At 30.5% G+C, this 19,763-nt stretch overlaps 2 protein-coding genes across 2 annotated transcripts; both read left to right on the top strand.

The window, feature by feature from the left end:
• Nucleotides 1-2,761, top strand: LOC146923911 (F-box protein At3g62230-like). The gene is made up of 3 exons (XM_085710916.1): nucleotides 1-924; nucleotides 1,575-1,652; nucleotides 2,391-2,761. Exons 1-3 carry the CDS (start codon nucleotides 1-3, stop codon nucleotides 2,694-2,696), a joined length of 1,308 nt encoding a protein of 435 aa, XP_085567042.1. The 3' UTR covers nucleotides 2,697-2,761.
• Nucleotides 2,762-8,072: 5,311 nt separating this feature from the next.
• LOC146923910 (putative F-box/LRR-repeat protein At1g56400) lies at nucleotides 8,073-10,608 on the top strand. Its single transcript, XM_085710915.1, has 3 exons — nucleotides 8,073-8,993; nucleotides 9,362-9,439; nucleotides 10,197-10,608. Exons 1-3 carry the CDS (start codon nucleotides 8,073-8,075, stop codon nucleotides 10,500-10,502), a joined length of 1,305 nt encoding a protein of 434 aa, XP_085567041.1. The 3' UTR covers nucleotides 10,503-10,608.
• Nucleotides 10,609-19,763: the final 9,155 nt, after the last annotated feature.

Genomic DNA, 19,763 nt, shown 5'->3' with positions numbered 1-19,763 from the left:
ATGGGAGCGAACATTGACAGGTTTAGTTTGTTGCATGGTTCATTGCTATCAATTATTGTTTCCTCTCTCCCTTTTAAGGATGCTGTGAGAACTTCAATCCTTTCGAAAGATTGGGAAAAGGTATGCAAATTAACAACAAACATAGAGTTCAATGAACTCTTCTTTGTTAAATTTGATCAACCTCATGAAATTGTTTATGCTCAAAGAATGGCATTTTTGGATTTCATGAAAAAATGGATAGAAAATCATGGAGAAAATGCCATTGACAAATTCTCTTTAACAATGTCAGCTCCCAAATTATTTAGCGAGGACATTGATCGATGTATTACATTCGCTATAAGAAATGGAGTGAAAGATTTGGAATTAGATTTCACTTCTCCAACATGGAACAAAGATGAGTTTTATTATGATAATTTTGTGGCTTGCGTTGATTTGAGTAGTTATGTTTATGAGTATAGCGGACTTAAATCTTTGAAATTGTACTCGTGTGATTTTTCAGCTAGTGAAATGGTTAATTTTCATTCACTCAAGGAAATTTCTTTGGGTTTTATGAGAATAAGTATATGTGCTATTGAGGCACTTTTAACCAATTGTGAAATGTTGGAGAGTTTAAATTTTTATAAGTGTTGGAGTTTGGATGAAGATTTTATTCTGAAGGGAGAATATTTGGGGTTGAAAAAATTGGTTATGAATAGATGTCATTTTAAATCGAGTACTTTCAGAATTAATGCCCCAAATTTGAAGGTTTTCGATTATCACGGGTCACTTTTTGACATTGATATTCAATCACCTGTATTGGATGAAGTTAATCTTGACTTTCCCCTTGAGCATGGATGTCAAAGTCATGGTTCTTATTATCTTCACAAATTATTGAAAGATCTCCCTTCACCTAGAGTAATGACTGTTTGTAGTTATTGGCTTCAGGTACTTTTCTTTACCTTTTGTCGTTATTCTTAAGTTTTATTATTATTATTCTTATTTTTTTTGTACAAATTATTATTACATGATTTTTTTAAGAAGAATTGCATGATATATTACTTTTATTGCGAGACCTATGTTTAAGTAGCTGTTAAAATGATTTATGGCGAGACCTATGTCCTCCTTTTTCATTGAATTGTTTTGAAAATGTATTCTTTAGATCCGCGTTTTGTTTTGTTTTTTTTTTCTTCTTTTTTTTTTGCTGAGAAAGTGTGTTTTCGTGGTTGGTGGAAAATGTATTTTTTCTTTTACAAATTAGTCCAATTAATTGTTATGTATTTTTGTTTTCCTTAACTTAAGAATTGTCTTTAAGTCTAGTCATGTAAGATTGACCCTTTAATATGACCAGGTTCGACTTGAATTATATTTGAATATAGAATACACAAAAAGCTTATGTTAATATTTTAATAGTTAGTTTAACTTCGTAAATGATAAATTATTTTCTTCGGATAATTGAAATTTTTTTATTATCTTTATTAATGGTTTGTGTATGATATGAAAAGAAAATTTACAATCGAGGATCAAAACGTACGCGTCGTAACTTGAAGGTGAAACATTTGATAATGAAGACTTCTTTGCACCAATTTGAGTTTGAGGGAATCACATTCATGCTAAACAGTTGTCCTAATCTAGAGCATCTCACAATTGAAATTGTTGAGAAAAGATATATGAATGTAAGTATTACAAATTTTTTTTTTTTTTTAAACGATTTGCTGTATATGTTATATAGATTTAACTTTTTTAGAGGGTATATATTATAAGAATTTAATTTGTATGCATTAATGTTGGCATAAACTATTTTTATACATGTATCTGATTATAGTTCTAACATATTACATATAGATGTTGTAGATATGAGAAATTAACATGATAAAGTGATATCATAGTTTAATTTAATTAATTGAATATATGTGCATAATAAAGTTACATTGTATAACTTTTGGGACCTTTTTTTTTTTTTTTTTACATAGTTAAAATATAGAAATTAACTTGGGTTTATAATTTGATTTTCATTTTGACAAGACAATGTAAAAAAAATTGATATCGTAAAAAATGACAACACAAGGAGTTCTAGCATTACTTTCTTTAAACACACTCTTTTTTTTTTTAAATTCATACGAGTTCCACTAATTTATACCACGTTGGTGGGACTTATTTGAATTTCAAGCAATAAAGAGAGTGAGTTGGAATGTATATGGTAGAGGGTGTCTTCTTAGCATTATTCATCACAACAATGCTTATATCTAATTTCAAAGTAGATAAAATAAAAATCAAACATTTTTAATAATTCGAAGGTTATGATTGACTGGCAATCTAATTTTTTTACTCATTGGATATCAATTAAATTCTATATTTCATCTGGCTTTTGAAAAAAATTACGACATTGAACTTTATTGTTGTTTATATTGCAGTTTTTTGAACCAGTGTTCCCTATTATCCCAGAGAAATATTGGATTGATACTATAGAAGTTTACAAATGTATGAAATCACATCTAAAGAAGGTTGAGATTAAGGGCTTCAAGGGAACTAGAAATGAGATTAGTGTGATTACTTACTTCCTCCTTCGTGGAGAGGCCTTAAGAAAGATGAGCATCAATTTACTTAAAGATGACGTGAAAGAAGAGGCTGGCCCGAATGTCACTGCCCGTCGTGAAGCAGCTAGATCTTTGCTGACAATTCCAAAAGCTTCAACTAATTTGGAGTTATTGATATGTTAATGAACCTTTGAAAATGTTGTGTTTGTTTGAAACAAGGTTTTATTTTATTTTTCCATTTCATTTTCTTAATTGCTAAGACTTTGGATTTTTAGTTGAAGTTTACTTCTGAAAGACTTTTATTTGGAATTGATTTTAGTGTTTTATCAATAATACTAATGACCCCTCAATTTGATTTTTGCTAAGATTTAATGCATTGGTATTTATATTTTTATATAAGAAAAAATTATATTAAAGTGCCAACATTGCATTGGTTTGAGTGTAACAAACTTGAATTTCTTATGAAAAGTCTTAAGTTTCGAATCTTGCGGATGGTGAAAATATGGTTTGGAGAGTAGGTGTTGAATTAAGTTAGTGTTATAATTAAGGTCTGTAACTAAGGGGTCTTTTAGCATATTAATTCTCCTTCAAATCCCTCATGTAATTATTCTTTTGACTTACAGAATCTCAAGAGATAGGGAGATATTGTAGCTTAATTACAGGGTCCATATATGTATAAATAGACCCTATATTATCCAATAAAAGATATATCAATATATTCATATAAAACCTGCTACTTTTACATGGTATGAGAGCTATCTCTGATTACCTCTTCTTTACTCTAGGAATTAGAGAGTGATCCTTCCTGATGTCCACAACCAAAAACAATGATGATGTACCAGTAAAGGAGAACTTGTCGTCTATCATTGATATGCAGGAGTTTTCATCGTTACTTGCCCTTGAACGTCTTGATGGTAACAACTACGTCGAATGGTCCCTAAATATAAAGAACAAAATCAGAGTCAGAAAAAAATGGGGCTTCATCTCTAGAAAAAAGGCTGCTCCTGAAGAAAAAGAATCTGAAGAATATCTATAACTGCATGATCAAATCTTGGCTTTTGGATGCTTGTAGAGTATCTCTAATGATTGTTTCTTCCAAGCTTGTGATACCAAAAAATGTGTCCTTGAATAGTTTCATCATTTGACACAATCTAGGTGACAAACTCATAAGCTGACAGTTATTTTATGATGCAATGTTTTTTTTTATTTCTTTGGAATTGGATAGTACAATATTTTAAAATAAAATAAAACTATACGGGATATCTTGTGGAGACCATCGTGAATTTTTAAGAGTTGTACTATTGTATTAAAATTAAAAAGTGAATAAATTGTTTCAAATTTATGTAGAATTATGGAGCCCACTTAAACTACTCATGATGGTTTACACACCATTAGATGTTCTCTTAGCAATGGGTTTGTTCGGGTGGAGGTTTAATTGATAGAAACAAACTCCTTTGATTATGTTATGGTAATTGCTTTACGAGACTCTAGGCTTTACTCAAAAACCACTGATTTATCTAATCGTAACTTTCGATTTATTTTTTTTCATAGGGTTGCAGCTTTCGATCGACTTATTTTTGAAGTTGATCAATCTAAGGGGCGCACAGAACAATCACCTTGATTTATAATGGATTTGATGATAGTCCTAACTCTTTTTTTAAATGGATTTCATCATAGCACAAACCCTTTTCTTAACAAAATAACATCACCAATGCTAGAAGAAACAAATTAAGCTCGAAGTACCTCCCATTCAAAAATAAAATAAAAAAGCTCGAACAACCTCAAATGACAAATAGTATTGGCAATGACCTAGATTTGAAGACATAGATTATCACCTAGTATTTTTTTTATTTAAAAATATAAGTAGCAATATTATTGGAGTTGGCAACCCATGCTCAATTGTTTCGGTGACAATACTTTTATTTAAGGAGACTGTAGAAAACAAAGGAGAAACAAACCTCGTCCAGGCCGAGACAAATTAAGAACAAGCCATCTTGTTTTAGTACGGCAGTGCCTAAATATACGTTGACAATATACAGAGACATTTATCATCAGATTATTTTATTTTTTACTCAAATATGTTGATGAATTATGTAACAGAAAAAAAAATTGGGAGTCAATTCAAAGTTAAATGATGAATTTAAAGATAGTTAATTTTCCTCATTGTATCATGCCATCTTAATTAGTTCTGCGTATCAATTGAATGATTAGTTGCACATCGACTAGAAACGGAGAAAATGTTAGATATATAAGAGAGGCGACTCATATACCTAATGCCTTAAGGTTTTGGGTGGAGATGTGACGTTTAAGCCTCTTGGTGGTTCTGGATGTTTAACTCATTGCCGCTCCCAGCACTCTCCGAACTCCCCATCCAGAATAAGTTAAACCAAGAATAAACAAGACGTGACCGCTTACTAAATGCCGTGAGATTAGGTAGAGAAATATTGTGTCCAATAATTTCTTAGTTGATCAATGATCATAGTTAATCTATCGATAGTCCTAAAATGTGTAATTTGTTGAAGTATAATTCATATTCTAATGTTAGTTAGTATGAGTTAGTTTAGTTAGTTAAGGTGTTGACCCAACCATGGGTATGCATGGTTAGTGGTCGGTTAGTTATTAACTAACTAGTATATAGTCCCAATGTCCTATAAATAGGAGTTATGTAAAGTGTAATGATATCTTTCATATTCAATAATAAAGAGTTTTTATCATTTATTTGTAGTTTCATCTCTAAAGTGTGAGTGTGTAGAGATCATTCTAAGTTTTCTCTCAATTTTGTATGTGCATGTTCTATCATAATTGGTGTTTTGGATTGTCAAGACCTAATCCACGAAAGATCCATGATCAAGCTGTGTAAGCTACTTCATGTTCAACGATACACAAGATTAATCCTTATATCAATCATAACCATCGGCGCTACGTGACTTACGCTAGGATCCAAGTAATGGAATAATCGTCACGCATAATTTATAAAAGGCCTCCAACCCTGGGTTAAGAAAGAAGACAACTATTATTGATTGTTCGTTTTTCTAACTGAGATGGATATCGACACCTCCAAACCTCCGACGTGGAGGGGCAAATCTGGAGAGAAACACCACCAACCCATCCAGAAACCTGGATACAGTACACAACACGTCCCTTTACGGACCCTAGATTGGCGACGACACAAGGACAACCGGAGAAGGTTGGGAGGTGAGTTGAAGCGTGGACCATCGTAGGGTAAGAGTTAACCGAGTAGAAACGCAACCAAACCTACCGGAGATGCCACCACCGAAAGATTTGGCGGAGGGGTGATTCGGAGAGCCTCGTCGCACCACTGCACGAACACACTACCACTACATCGTTACAGAATAGCTCTGGATTAATGAGGGAGGGAGGGGGCGGCGGCTGTTGATTTGTGGAGAGAGGTCTCGTAGAGGGAGTAAGGAGAAAGCGTTCCTGATCACAATTCAATTGTATGCTTTTTATGTAATAGAAACTCATTATTTTTAATTCATTAGTAAATTATGAAATGAAAGTTAAAAATGTTATCACACAAAATTATTTTTCATCATAAAATCATTTACCACGTAGTAAACCATAATAAAATAAATTTGGGCACTTTTCCTAAAGTCGATGCTTTTTTTTGTGGTATTCTAAAGTCAATGCTATTAAGTAATATTTAGGATCAAATTCATGGATCTTGCAAAATTCATACAAGAACCTTTTATACAATTTAATGATCTAACGATTTAGTATATTTGTTGAAAAAGCTAGCATGAACAATTAAATTCTTACTCCATAGGGATGTCTCCATAAATTGAGTTTAAATACTACATCTACTAGCTCCAAATCATGGATGAGGTAATTTTTCTCATGTATCTTCCACTAGCTCATTGCATAATCAACTAACTTACCATCTTACATCAAAACATCTCTCAAAGCTTATTTAGAAGCGCCACAATAAATCAAAAAAGGATTAGTTGGATCTGGAAAGATCAACCATTGCCTTATGGTTAACTTCTCCTTCAGCATTTGAAAACAAACTTCACATTTTGTATTCCACACTAGAACTAATTGATCTTTCCTCATCACACTTTAAACCTGGAACTTGATCTTTCCAACAATAACCCATCAAACCTAAGAAACTTGAATCTCTAACAATAACCCTTCAAACCTAAGAAACTTTTCATTTTTGTAACAAATCTTTGGTGTATTCCATTGATAAAAAAGTTTTTCCTTCAACCTATCGACTATGATTCCTCTTTTTGAAATCATATGTCCAAGAAAACTCACATCTTCGAACAAAAGTTCACACTTCGATAATCAATGAATATAGAAAACAACAAATTATCATGTTCATATAATCATATTGTTCATTAATATTGCAGATACATTTATTACTCCAAATAATATCACATGATACTCCCAATATATTGAATTCTAAAAGAGGTCTTTTTGCAATATCGCTTGCTCTTATCTTATGATATCCTAAATTCAAATTAACTTTTGAGAACAGATATGTTCGTTATACATTATACTAGCATTCAGACGGGGCACCTTGTGCTCGTCTGCCCGTTCTATTTCTTTTTATTATGATAATAAGTATAAATCACGAACATTCCAAAAAAAAAAATTATAAATTCCGAACAATACTTTTATAAAATTTTAGTTTTAATTAAAATTATAGGAATAGATATTTTGCACTTTCATATTGTAACAAACAATATTTATCTTTTTCAATGACACCGACAAAATAGAAAATATTAATCCTTATCTTTTTTAATGATACCAATACTTTAGAATTCTTATAGACAAATTTATTTAAGGATATAATTGTAAGTTAAAAAGTCACTCAAATACTATGTATTCAATTTATATATAGTAATGATTAAATTTTAATTTTTTTTTTAGCATCTTTCTCAATTATTTATTTACAATATATCTAATATCTGTCAAAAAAAATATCTAACTATTTGTTTTTCTAACGAACTATGTATAAATACTAGAATGTATTTACTTCCAATAAAAGAGCCATGAAATCTTATCAAAAGAAATGAAAAATAAACACGTAATGAAATAAATATAACTATTTAAAAAATGTACTTATTAATTGTACGTATAAAAAACTAGTAAAAAAAATTGTATACATATGAATTATTCCTTATGCCACTATATATACATTATTTGATCATAATAATACCAATCATTATATTGACCAAACAAACTAAATAAGAATCATTGTAATTATCCGACAATAGGTAACGACTGTTTAAGAAAAAAATAAGTTAACATAAAAAGATATTGACTGCATTAAAAAGAATTGTGAACAGATATCTCCATTCGTCCTGTCAAAAAATATATTTCCATTCGTTACTTTTGGAAAAGAAATTATTTTTATTTATTTGTCATTTTATTTAGAGGCATTCCTTAAAAACCAAACGACAATATAACATTGATTGGATTTCAGCCATTAGCATTATTAATATCTTCATTTTCTATCAAGTAACATACACGAGAAAGAAAAAAACATACACGAGAAAAACAGATACACACACGATTTTCAACAATCTTGTCATGGGAGTTAACATTGACTGGTTTAGTTTGTTGCATGATTTATTGCTATCAATCATTGTCTCCTATCTCCCTTTTAAGGAAGCTGTGAGAACTTCAATCCTTTCTAAAGATTGGGAGAAGGTATGCAAATTAACAAGAAACATAGAGTTCAATGAACTCTTCTTTGTTAAATTTGATCAACCTCATGAAATTGTTCATGCTCAAAGAATGACATTTTTGGATTTCATGAAAAAATGGATAGAAAATCATGGAGAAAATGCAATTGACAAATTCTCTTTAACAATGTCAGCTCCTAAAGTATTTTGTGAGGACATTGATCGATGTATTACATTCGCTATAAGAAATGGAGTGAAAGATTTGGAGTTAGATTTCACTTCTCCATCATGGATCAAAGATAAGTTTTCTTTCTATGATTTTGTGGCTTCCGATGATTTGGATAGTTATGTTTATGAGTATAGTGGACTTGAATCTTTGAAATTGTATTCATGCGGTTTTTCTGCTAGTGAAATGGTTAATTTTCATTCACTCAAAGAAATTTCTTTGGGTTTTATGAGAGTAAATATAAGTGCTATTGAGGCACTTTTAACCAATTGTGAAATGTTGGAGAGTTTAAATTTTTATAAGTGCTGGAGTTTGAATGGTTTTATCCTTAAAGGAGAATATTTGGGGTTGAAAAAATTGGTTATCAATAGGTGTCATTTTAAGTCGAGTACTTTCAGAATTAATACCCCAAATTTAAAGGTTTTCGATTATAACGGGTCACTTTTTGAAATCGATATTCAATCACCTGCCTTGGATGAGGTTAATCTTGAATTTTTCCTTGAGCATGGATGTCAAAGACATGGTTCTTACTATCTTCACAAATTATTGAAAGATCTCCCTTCACCTAGAGTAATGACCGTTTGTAGTTATTGGCTTCAGGTACTTTTCTTTTTTCTTTTACAAATTAGTCCAATTAATTGTTATGTATTTTTGTTTTCCTTAACTTAAGAATTGTCTTTAAGTCTAGTCATGTAAGACTGACCCTTTAATATGACCAGCTTCGACTTTAAGTATATTTGAATATAGAACACAAAAAAAGCTTATGTTAATATTTCAATAGTTAGTTTAACTTTGTAAATGATAAATTATTTTTTTCGGATAAATGATAATTTTTTTTATTATCTTTAATAACGGTTTGTGTATGATATGAAAAGAAAATTTATACTCGAGGATCAAAACGTACACGTCGTAACATGAAGGTGAAACATTTGATAATGAAGAGCTCTTTGCACCAGTTTGAGTTTGAGGGAATTACATTCATGCTAAACAGCTGCCCTAACCTAGAGCATCTCACAATTGAAATTGTTGAGGAAAAATATATGAATGTAAGTATTACAAAAATTTAATTTTCTTTAACTGATTTGCCGTATATGTTATATAGATTTAATTTTTTTTAGAGGGTATATGTTAGAAGAATTTAATTTGAATTCATTAATGTCGGCATAAGCTATTTTTATACATGTATCTGATTATATTTCAACATATAGATGTTGTAGACGTGAGAAATTCACATGATAAAGTGATATCATAGTATAATTTAATTAATTGATTATATGTGCATTAAAAAGTTACATTGTTTAATTTTGGTCAACTTTTTTTTTTATTTACATAGTCAAAATATATAAATTAACTTAGGTGTATAATTTGATTTTGATTTTCATTCTGACAAGTCAATGTAAAAAAAAAATATTGTAAAAAATGACAACATAAGGAATTCTAGCATCACTCTGTTTAAAACACACTCTTTTTTTTTGTTAAAATTCATATGAGTTCCACTAAATTTATATGGAACATACGTAACTTGGTGGGACTTAAAGGAATTTCAAGCAGTAAAGAGAGTGTGTTGAAATGTGTGTGGACGTGTGGTAGAGGGTGTCTTCTTAGCATTATTCATCACAACAATGCTTATATCTAAATTTCAAAGTAGATAAAATAAAAATCAAACATTTTTTTATAATTCGAAGGTTATGATTGACTGACAATCTAATTTTGTTTACTCATTGAATATCAATTAAATTCTATATTTCATCTGCCTTTTGAAAAAAATTAAGACATTGAATTGTATTGTTGTTTATATTGCAGTTTTTTGAACCAGTGTTCCCTATTATCCCAGAGAAATATTGGATTGATACTATAGAAGCTTACAAATGTGTGAAATCACATCTAAAGAAGGTTGAGATTAAGGGCTTCAAGGGAACTAGAAATGAGCTTAGTGTCCTTACTTACTTCCTCCTTCGTGGGGAGGCCTTAAGAAAGATGAGCATCAATTTACTTAAAGATGACGTGAAAGAAGAGGTTGGTCCGAATGTCACTGCCCGTCGTGAAATAGCTAGATCTTTGTTGACAATTCCAAAAGCTTCAACTAATTTGGAGTTATTGATATGTTAGTGAACCTTTGAAAGTGTTGTGTTTGTTTGAAATAAGGTTTTATTTTATATTACCATTACATTTGCTTAATTGCTAAAACTTTGGTTTTTTAGTTGAAGTTTACTTCTGTAAGACATTTATTTGGAATTGATTTTAGTGTTTATCAATAATACTAATGACCCTTTAATTTGATTTTTACTAAGATTTATTTATGCATTGGTATTTATATTTTTATATAAGAAAAAAATTATATTAAAGTGCCAGCATTGCATTGGTTTGAGTGTAACAAGCTTGAATCTCTTAAGAAAAGTCTTAAGTTTGAACTTTGCGGATGGAAAAAATGTGATTTGGAGAGTAGGCCCTGCTAAAGGTGGCCGCTTCACACCAACAACATGGTTACTAAGATCAAACAATTTAAAGCTAACATGGTCTTCGAGAGTCCTTCAATGTTGATAACCCTACAAACATAAGTTTTTTTTTTTTTTTTTTATATCTATAACACTCGTTGTCGTCTTCCGCAACAAATTATCCAGCTTAAGGTCACTTGATACACATAGGGACCACATAGAATTCTGAAAGAGGTATTTTCAATATCACTTACTATAACATTTTATGATATTCTAAATTCAAATCATTTTTTTATGACAAACATGCTCTTTTCAACTAATAATAATAATAATAATAATAATTATTGATGTTCACTTTATTCAACCGACGATAGTTTAAACATAGTCTCTTTGTTGCTTATTTCTTATTGACAATGAGAACGAGTACTCCCATGAAGATATGTTGGGTGGATCCCTTCTCAAGTGTACAAAAATAAAAGGAAGAAAAAAAAAGAAAATAATTATAAAAAAACAAAATAAGAATTGTGTGTGTTTATGCGTGATGTGTTTGTCCATTCTGGGCGTGTTCATATGTTTGGGTAAAACCAAACCAAATTGCTATCTAAACCAATCCGAAGTTTTGGATTGGACAACTTTCTATATCAAAAACAAAACAAAACAGAAACAAACTGTTCAAACTCGATCATGTTCAGTTTGAACACTAAATTTCAAGGTTCTTACTCGACCACCTGCGTGTCCAATCCGGTCACACATGTTCCATTTGTCATTAATATTAAGCCTATTATATACCTGCAAATATTGATTCAAGGCAAACTATAATATAAACATGCTTAGCTAGAGTTCTTTTTTCGTTCTCAAAGTGACAAAAAAAAGAGACCGAGAAATGACAACACATTTGTAAGTGCTTTTGTTATGAAAGTTTTAATATTTTACCTTTGAAGGTACAATCGGTATGCTAGACTTGGTTGCACCATTTTTTTAAAAAAAAAATTTGACATGAGACTTTGGCTATTGAAATGTTTTAATTTTAGAAATTTTTTTTTTATACTTGACGAAGTTTCGAAATATTTTTGTACATTTTTCAGGAAGAAAAAACCAAACCAGCCCATCAAAATTGACATCAGGGGAGAATCGAACTTGAGACCTTGAGAGGACACACATTTCATGGTTTCAAGTCAAGAGTAGTTTGGAACATGACAGAAATGCGTTCTGCAAACATTTTCCGTTTCTCGATTGTGTAGAGATTTTTCCTGGATGTGACGATCTCGTTGAGAGCATGCAAGTGTAAGTGAATGAAAAAGATTTCGCTTGAGGGGACTTCAAGGGAAGAAGAAAGAGTGGTTTGCATGACAGAAATGTGTTCTGCAAACGTTCTCCGTTTCTCGATTGTGTAGAGATTTTTCTTGGAATTGATATCACACGACGTGTCCCTCTGAGAGCATGCAACAATGGTACAAGTGTAAGTGAATGATAAAGCTTTCGCTTGAGGAGGGATGAATTGATGGTTCCCACTTGGGGGGATTGTTGTGACAAATGAGAGGTGGGTCAAGTCCCACCACTACAACATTTTTTTCATTTTAAGCGACAACACAAATCGTGGTTAGAAGCACTTTTCTAACCACTACAACATTTATATCCAGTTAAAATGTAGTTAGACAAATAGAAGTCAGTTAGCTCATTGCATTGTATAAAAGCAGTTTTATGTCATTTCAATGAATCAGAAGCTTATTTAACCATGGAAAACAATAATTGTAATGTCAAATTAGGAATGAAATCTATATACTTATCAACTAAAGATTAAATGAGCATGCATAATTGTTTGCTCCTCATCATGTGAAAATTGTTATATTTAATATCAGATCTAAAATAGTTGTTTAAAACCAAACCCTAAAACGGGTCAAATGAAAAGAGGAAGTAAATTTACTTGGAGGTATGAATGGTCAATTTATGATGAGTGTTCCAAGTTTTAAATTTACATTATCAAATATCAATAGTATGTTGTTGAATTACCTTGTTGGACATAGTTGTTTTCTTTTTATTTCAAGTTGTTTTGTTCACTACTTATAAAGTTTATATCATACATATTGACTAATAAGGATACTCAATCTATGATGTATCAGTACTTATAAAGTCTATATCATACATATTGACTAACACTCGTATGACACTTGCTTGATATGTTTCGGAAAACTCATACAAGTGTCAGTCAATTTTTTAACATTATTTTCTTTGCTCAATTTTGATGCACATGTATACATTTTGATTCTCAATTTTCATCTTTTGTAAGGATATATATATATATATATATATATATATATATATATATATATATATATATATATATAGAGAGAGAGAGAGAGAGAGAGAGAGAGAGAGAGAGAGAGGATGTATCATATGAAAATGAATTTTCAGCCTTTGATTATAAATAATATATGCATGGGATTAAAATGCTCAATCAAAAAAAGCATGTGCCTCAACGTTTCTAATTAACCACGCACACCTCTTCTTCTACATACCTGCAACCTTCACCTAACAACCTTCTTCCATGAGACCATGCCCAACAAATCCCTTCTCTTAGTTTTTTGTTATAGATGAATAGATTTCTTTTTTTCCTATTCCTATTTATTTTCTCGGTTATCCATTCTTCTTTGACAACTCGGTCGTCTGAATACTTAATGAGATTCAAATTAACAAAAGGGGTCTAGGCTACACTCTTTACATGTTGCCTATATAGAAAAATGATATATATGTATCTCGAAAAAGAAATTAAGTGATAATCTATTCATCTATAACAAAAGGGGTCTAGGCTGAATACATTCAATTAAAAAAGAAAAATGATATATATGTATCTCGAAAAAACTGATCACAATAATATCACGATGTTGGAATGAATAACAAAACAATTATTTCTTTCTTTGTTGGCCACCCATGCATTCAAATTAAGTGATAATCTAACGGTAAAAAACAGTTCGTGAAACATTTGAGATAACTTTCTTCGCTATAAATAGCAACACCCATTAAAAAAAACCACGATTTTGCATTGTAATATATAATACCCACAGCTAGTAATTGTTGCCTAACAATTATGTTACTCCCACACTTACAAAATGTGAGAGAAATTTCTAAAATATATTTAAAAAGTTGCAACGGTTAAATATAGACAAGCAAAAAAGTGTAACACTTGATCATTGAAGCAATGTAACCATTCATTATGGAAGAGCTTTGGAGAGCGTTCGAAGGTTTGAAGTATGCAAGAAGTTTAGGATTCATATCAGTTGAATTGAATGCGGATTCTCTAGTGGTTTCTAATGTCCTTTCTAATAATGAGAATGGAAGCCCGATTGGTAGACCTTTGGTTGTGATGATTCGTCAATTGCTTGAGTTGGAGTGATAGGTAGTGGTGCATCACTCTTACCGTGAAGCCAATCAGTGTGTTGATGTCTTGGCAAACTTTGGATGCCTGAATGCTTGTTTATTACTAGACTTATCTAGCTCAATTATCTCTTTTGGTTGATGCTAGTGTTAGAAGATATATTGTCATGTGTTTAGTTCCTTTGTAGTCAGTCCTTTTTTTTTTTTCGGGTTTTGGTCTTCTATGTAATAAAAAAATAGAGACATTTTAGGGAAAAAGTGTAATACTTTATCATTGAAGCAATGCAACCATTCATGAACAAACTCTTTCAAATAGATGTTTCAATTCAGCAAAGGACATAAGTTTCTCAATTTAAATAAAGACACTTTGGAGGCAGAAAATAATTGATAAAAAGACAGAACATCACATTTTTTGTGAGACAAAATTCAGCCAAAAATAATACTGAATCATATTCTTTATTTTCTCTAGTGCACAAGAGAAATTGACAGAACTTTATTCTCTAAATTATGATTGATCAATACATTTGGTGTGAATATGCAAGTCACATCAAGGATTTCATAGTTTCCTAAAGGAGATTTGCTAGATACCCTTTTGCATATGGTTTACGTAACTGGTTGGAACGAATCAAACATAAAGGTTAGTGTGTCCCACACACGCTTTGAAATTGTTGTGCACTCTTCATCATGGTTTTCATCATAATCATATTGGCCAAGTTATTGCAGTGAACCCCTAAAACATGTTCTAATAATGTTTAGATTTGATTTATGATTTATTATTTATGCTTAATTAATGGTTGTAATGTAACTATGAAAGAGATGACCACGCGTAAGCTAATTTATTTATGACCATGACCAAATGTACAAAATTGTTTTATATATTCACATATGTATATGTTTGAATGATAGAGCACATATGTGTCTATATATAGTCATCGTTTATCATTCATGATATGAAAGCATGACTCATATTTTTTATATTGTTGATATGTTATTTGCAATTACATTTTATCATGCAGTGTCTCGTTGATAAAATGTGTGGCTTTTTATATCGTAAAGTGTGTGCTTTTATATAATGACTTAATACACAACAATGTTTGAATTGATGGTCTGTGATAGAATAGTATGAAATGAAGTGGTAACTTATTAGATTCTATTGTTTAGATTTGTAAAAGGTGAATGGAGTCTAGTAAATTACAATGGAACCCGTTCCATCACATCCATACTATCAAATCTTTCAATTTTGCTTTCACCCCAATTTAGAATGTATGCAATAGAATGAAGATTCATAATTTTAATATTACCCTTTAATTTATCCCTATATTTATTTAATCACTACATTTTCATCTTCCTTTCCTCTCATATACGTTATTTCTTCTAATAATTTTAATATTATCCTTTTATCCCTATATTTATTTAATCACTACATTTTCATCTTCCTTTCCTCTCATATACATTATTTCTTCTAATCAGTGCATGTATTTCTTATTCCGCTATATTTATGTGCATGTATAATGGCTGTGCGTATTTGTTATTCATTCCACCATCGTGATTTTCAATTCAAAATGTTTCAATGATCCATCAAACAACGTAGATTTATTTTTGAGTCTTGGTGATTAATATTATCAGTATAATGAAGTCTTGGTGATTATTCTTAACACTCACACACTGCTATATTTTGGTAATAATACAAGTTACATAATAATATTGTTTATAAAATAAGGGTAAAAATGAAATTAATTTTTTTTAGTTGTTCCATTTCGTTCATTTTTTAAACAATGAAATATAAACAATAGTCTTTTTTTTTGTTACAGAATAGAAACATTAGTTTGTCACAACGTAAGATATTCAAACAATGGAATGAAATTTTAGTTTCATTCTACTCCGTTCTATTTCGTTCCGCTCTCATCCATCAATCCAAACAAAACCTTAGGCTACTTTTTAAAGGATGTGCGTTTTTTTTATGAGACCGGAGGGAGTATACTAATAATTAGTTATTTTCATATAAAAAATAATAATTAGTTTTTTTTACAAGATAATAATTAGTTCTTATACAATATAATTACTCCTTATGCGACAATATAATATAAGCAAACATATTAATTATTATAATTATAATTTTTTGAAAAATTTATTGAGAGGAAAAACTGTTAGTCAAACATATTAATTATTATAATTATAGTTATTATTATTATTATTATTATTATTATTATTATTATTAGTCAAACATTTTTTTTTGAAGGATATTAGTCAAACATATTAACTATTATAATTTTTTTGACTAAATATTAACTATTATAATTATACATTAGGTAATAATTGTTTAAGAAAAATTCCATTAAAAAAATGTTTAAGAAAAATCATTACTAGTTAACTTAAAAAGTAATTGACTGTAATAAAAATACATTATTTTTGACCAAAAAATACTATACACACTATTTTTTTTAAATAGAAAAACACAATAAGGAAAAACATTATAATAAGATTATATATCATCGATACAAAATAAAATAAAACAAAAAATTTTATATAGCATTAATTGGATTTCAGCCATTGGCATTATAAATACCTTCATTCCTAGCTAGTACAATATCATATACGAGAAAAAAAAATCACGAGAAAAACACATACACACACGATTTTCAACAATCTTGTCATGGAAGTGAGCATTGACAGGTTTAGTTTGTTGCATGATTCATTGCTATCAATCATTGTCTCCTCTCTCCCTTTATCAAATTTACAAATTATTGAAGGAGGTCGCTTCTGCAAGACCAAGAGTTATGTCTGTTTGCACTTACTTGCTCCAGGTACTTTAATTATCTTTACCTTTTATCTTTTTTCTTAAATTTAATTATTATTATTATGATTGCATGCTATATTAATTTTATAGCATAATAAAGTATAGTCGTTGAAATGATTTATAGCAAGATCTATGCCCTTTTTTTAGGGAATCTATGTCTTGTTGTTATAATTGTATTCATCGTGGCGTTTAATGGTTGGGTACGTATTTTAGAAAATATTTGTTAGACACCTCATAGGTGTGTATACATATTGAGAAAGATAGGGATAAGAGAGAATGAAGTGATAAATATTATAAAGTGATAGGAAAGTTGGAATGTCTAAATCTTTGTTCTACTTTATTTTAGAGTGTATCTTCTTGGTCAGGGAGTAAAAGGTGTACTTTTATTTAGATTTTGCAATTTTAGCGTCGTAGTACGATGCATCTACCTTTAAAAAAAACCAATAAATTGATGTGTTTGGATATAGTGGTTGTAAGGACGGTTAAATTCAAAGAATAAAAAAAAATCTTTCTCAAAATTTAACTATCTAGTCTTGTTTGAAATGACATCATCTGCAGGAAAATGCTGAAATTAAACCCTTCAAGATGATAGTACTGTAATGGATCACAAAACTCTCTCTTAAGATATTTAACAATATTACTTATGATGTACTTGCACTATGCATCTAAGAGAGGGTATTCCAAAACTGATAAATGATAATGAAGAGAGAATGATTATCTCGTGCACTTTCTCTAAGACATTTGTTTTTACCTTTAAAAAGATTATTGAATTTTTTTGTCAAATAGTATAATGATTAGAAATTTATATTTTTAAGGTGAATAAGTAGGATGTTTGTTGTTCAAACTCCAACCCCTGGATGTGACATGGGCAGTACAATAGTGGTGGTCGAATAAGTGGCAGATACATAGTGGTCACAAAAGAGTTCTTTACAAAATTAGGATATAAGCTTAGCACTATGTATCTACGATTTATAATTATTTTGTTAAACTATATTTCGCTTATTCTTTTTGACACAATATCTGACTACTCTTAACAATTAAATTATTTTTATAAATGATAAACATGTCAATTAAGTTAGGTTTCTAGAATAGATTTCCAACAACATTATATCAACAAAACACACTTATCATCATTTCCATATCATTAAAATATTAAATTTCCACATGCATACTTATAGTAACACATAATATATAACCACAAATTAAATACTATCACTTATTAATTTTGACTAAAGTTTACTTGATGGTAAATAAATCCAAAATATTTGAAAATGAAACACATTATTAACGGTGAATTCATTTATTCTAATCTTCCACCAAAGTTAATATTAACAAGTAATTAAGAAAGTATATATACCTCAACCCTTAGCATTTCCCTCTCTATCGAAAGTTCATGAGAAGTTGAAATGAAATTGTGGTAACTACCGCTAGAGCGAACTATAGTCTCTGATCTTGGTGATCCTGAACCAGTCTGAATGTACTGAATAGTTTGTACATCAATAGTAAATCCCAATCCAGGAAGAGATGGAGAAGGGTTTAGCTAATAATTACTCGATGGAGGGTCTGAAGTCGTTATTGGTTGTCGTGGTGGTACAAAACTAATAGGCCACACACGAAATATAGTCGGAGAAGGAATTTGATTCACACGGCCTTTTGTCAATGACCTAACATGTTGTTGAACATTTGTTGTGCTTTCACCATAAGCATCTTCCATTCCATGTTGAATAGAGGTATTAAAGAAGTCCATGTTGTTGTTATTATCACCATTCTGGCTTAAACCTGTGCCTTGAGAAGAAGAACTTGTTGCTCCTCTTGTTGCTGCAGAGGAATATAGAAATGATGCAAAGGTAGGAGAAGGATCATGTCTTCCTCTAAGTAAGTTCGTACAAGGATCTTCTTGACGACGTAATCTACTAAGACTATCGAGCGACCTATTGGGAAAGTGATAATGAGATGAATCATGATCTCTGAAAACTCTCCCACTAGGTCGCTCGAAAGTCTTAGTAGATTACGTCGTCAAGAAGATCCTTGGACAAACTTACTTAGAGGAAGACATGATCCTTCTCTTACCTCTGCATCATTTATATATCCCTCTACAGCAACAAGAGCATCAAGTTCTTCTTATCAAGGCACAGGTTTTAGCCAAAATGGTGATAATAACAACAACCTGGACTTCTTTGATACCTCTATTCAACAAGGAATTGATGGTACTTATGTTGAAAGCACAATAAATGTTCAACAACATGCATGTTAGGTTATTGACAGAAGGACGTGTGAATCGAATTCCTTCTCCAACTACTGTTCCTGTGTGGCCTTGTAGTTTTGTACCACCACGACAACCAATAACGACTTCGAACCCTTCGTCAAGTAATTACCAGCTAAACCCTTCTCCATCTTCTCCTGGATCGGGATTTACTATTGTTGCACAAACTAATCAATACATTCATATTAGTTCAAGATTGCCAAGATCAGAGACTGTAGCTCACTCTAGCGGCACTTACCACAGTTTCATTTCAACTTCTCATGAAATTTTAATAGAGAGGGAATGGCTCAGGGTTGAATATATTCTTTCTTAATTACTTGTTAATATTAACATTGGTTGAATATTAGAATAAATGAATTCACCATTAATAATGTGCTCCATTTTCAAATATTTTGGATTTATTTATCATAAGTAAACTTTAGTCAAAATTAACAAGTAATAGCATTTAATTTTTAGTTACGTATAGCGTGTTGCTAATTGTTATAAGTATGCATGTGGAAATT

This window comes from Medicago sativa, chromosome 5 (genome assembly GCF_051527215.1).
Source record: "Medicago sativa cultivar Bolivia chromosome 5, Bolivia_mono, whole genome shotgun sequence".
In the NCBI taxonomy this organism is placed as follows: domain Eukaryota; kingdom Viridiplantae; phylum Streptophyta; class Magnoliopsida; order Fabales; family Fabaceae; genus Medicago; species Medicago sativa.
This window is presented reverse-complemented; position numbering and strand designations above follow the sequence as displayed.

What these genes read in the sequence shown, in the direction of transcription:
- LOC146923911 (XM_085710916.1), top strand. Translation starts at nt 1, where the DNA reads ATGGGAGCGAACATTGACAGGTTTAGTTTGTTGCATGGTTCATTGCTA. An exon ending in TTTGTAGTTATTGGCTTCAG is followed by an intron (nt 925 to 1,574) that starts GTACTTTTCTTT and finishes TTTGAGTTTGAG; the next exon opens with GGAATCACATTCATGCTAAA. An exon ending in TTGAGAAAAGATATATGAAT is followed by an intron (nt 1,653 to 2,390) that starts GTAAGTATTACA and finishes TTTATATTGCAG; the next exon opens with TTTTTTGAACCAGTGTTCCC.
- LOC146923910 (XM_085710915.1), top strand. Translation starts at nt 8,073, where the DNA reads ATGGGAGTTAACATTGACTGGTTTAGTTTGTTGCATGATTTATTGCTA. An exon ending in TTTGTAGTTATTGGCTTCAG is followed by an intron (nt 8,994 to 9,361) that starts GTACTTTTCTTT and finishes TTTGAGTTTGAG; the next exon opens with GGAATTACATTCATGCTAAA. An exon ending in TTGAGGAAAAATATATGAAT is followed by an intron (nt 9,440 to 10,196) that starts GTAAGTATTACA and finishes TTTATATTGCAG; the next exon opens with TTTTTTGAACCAGTGTTCCC.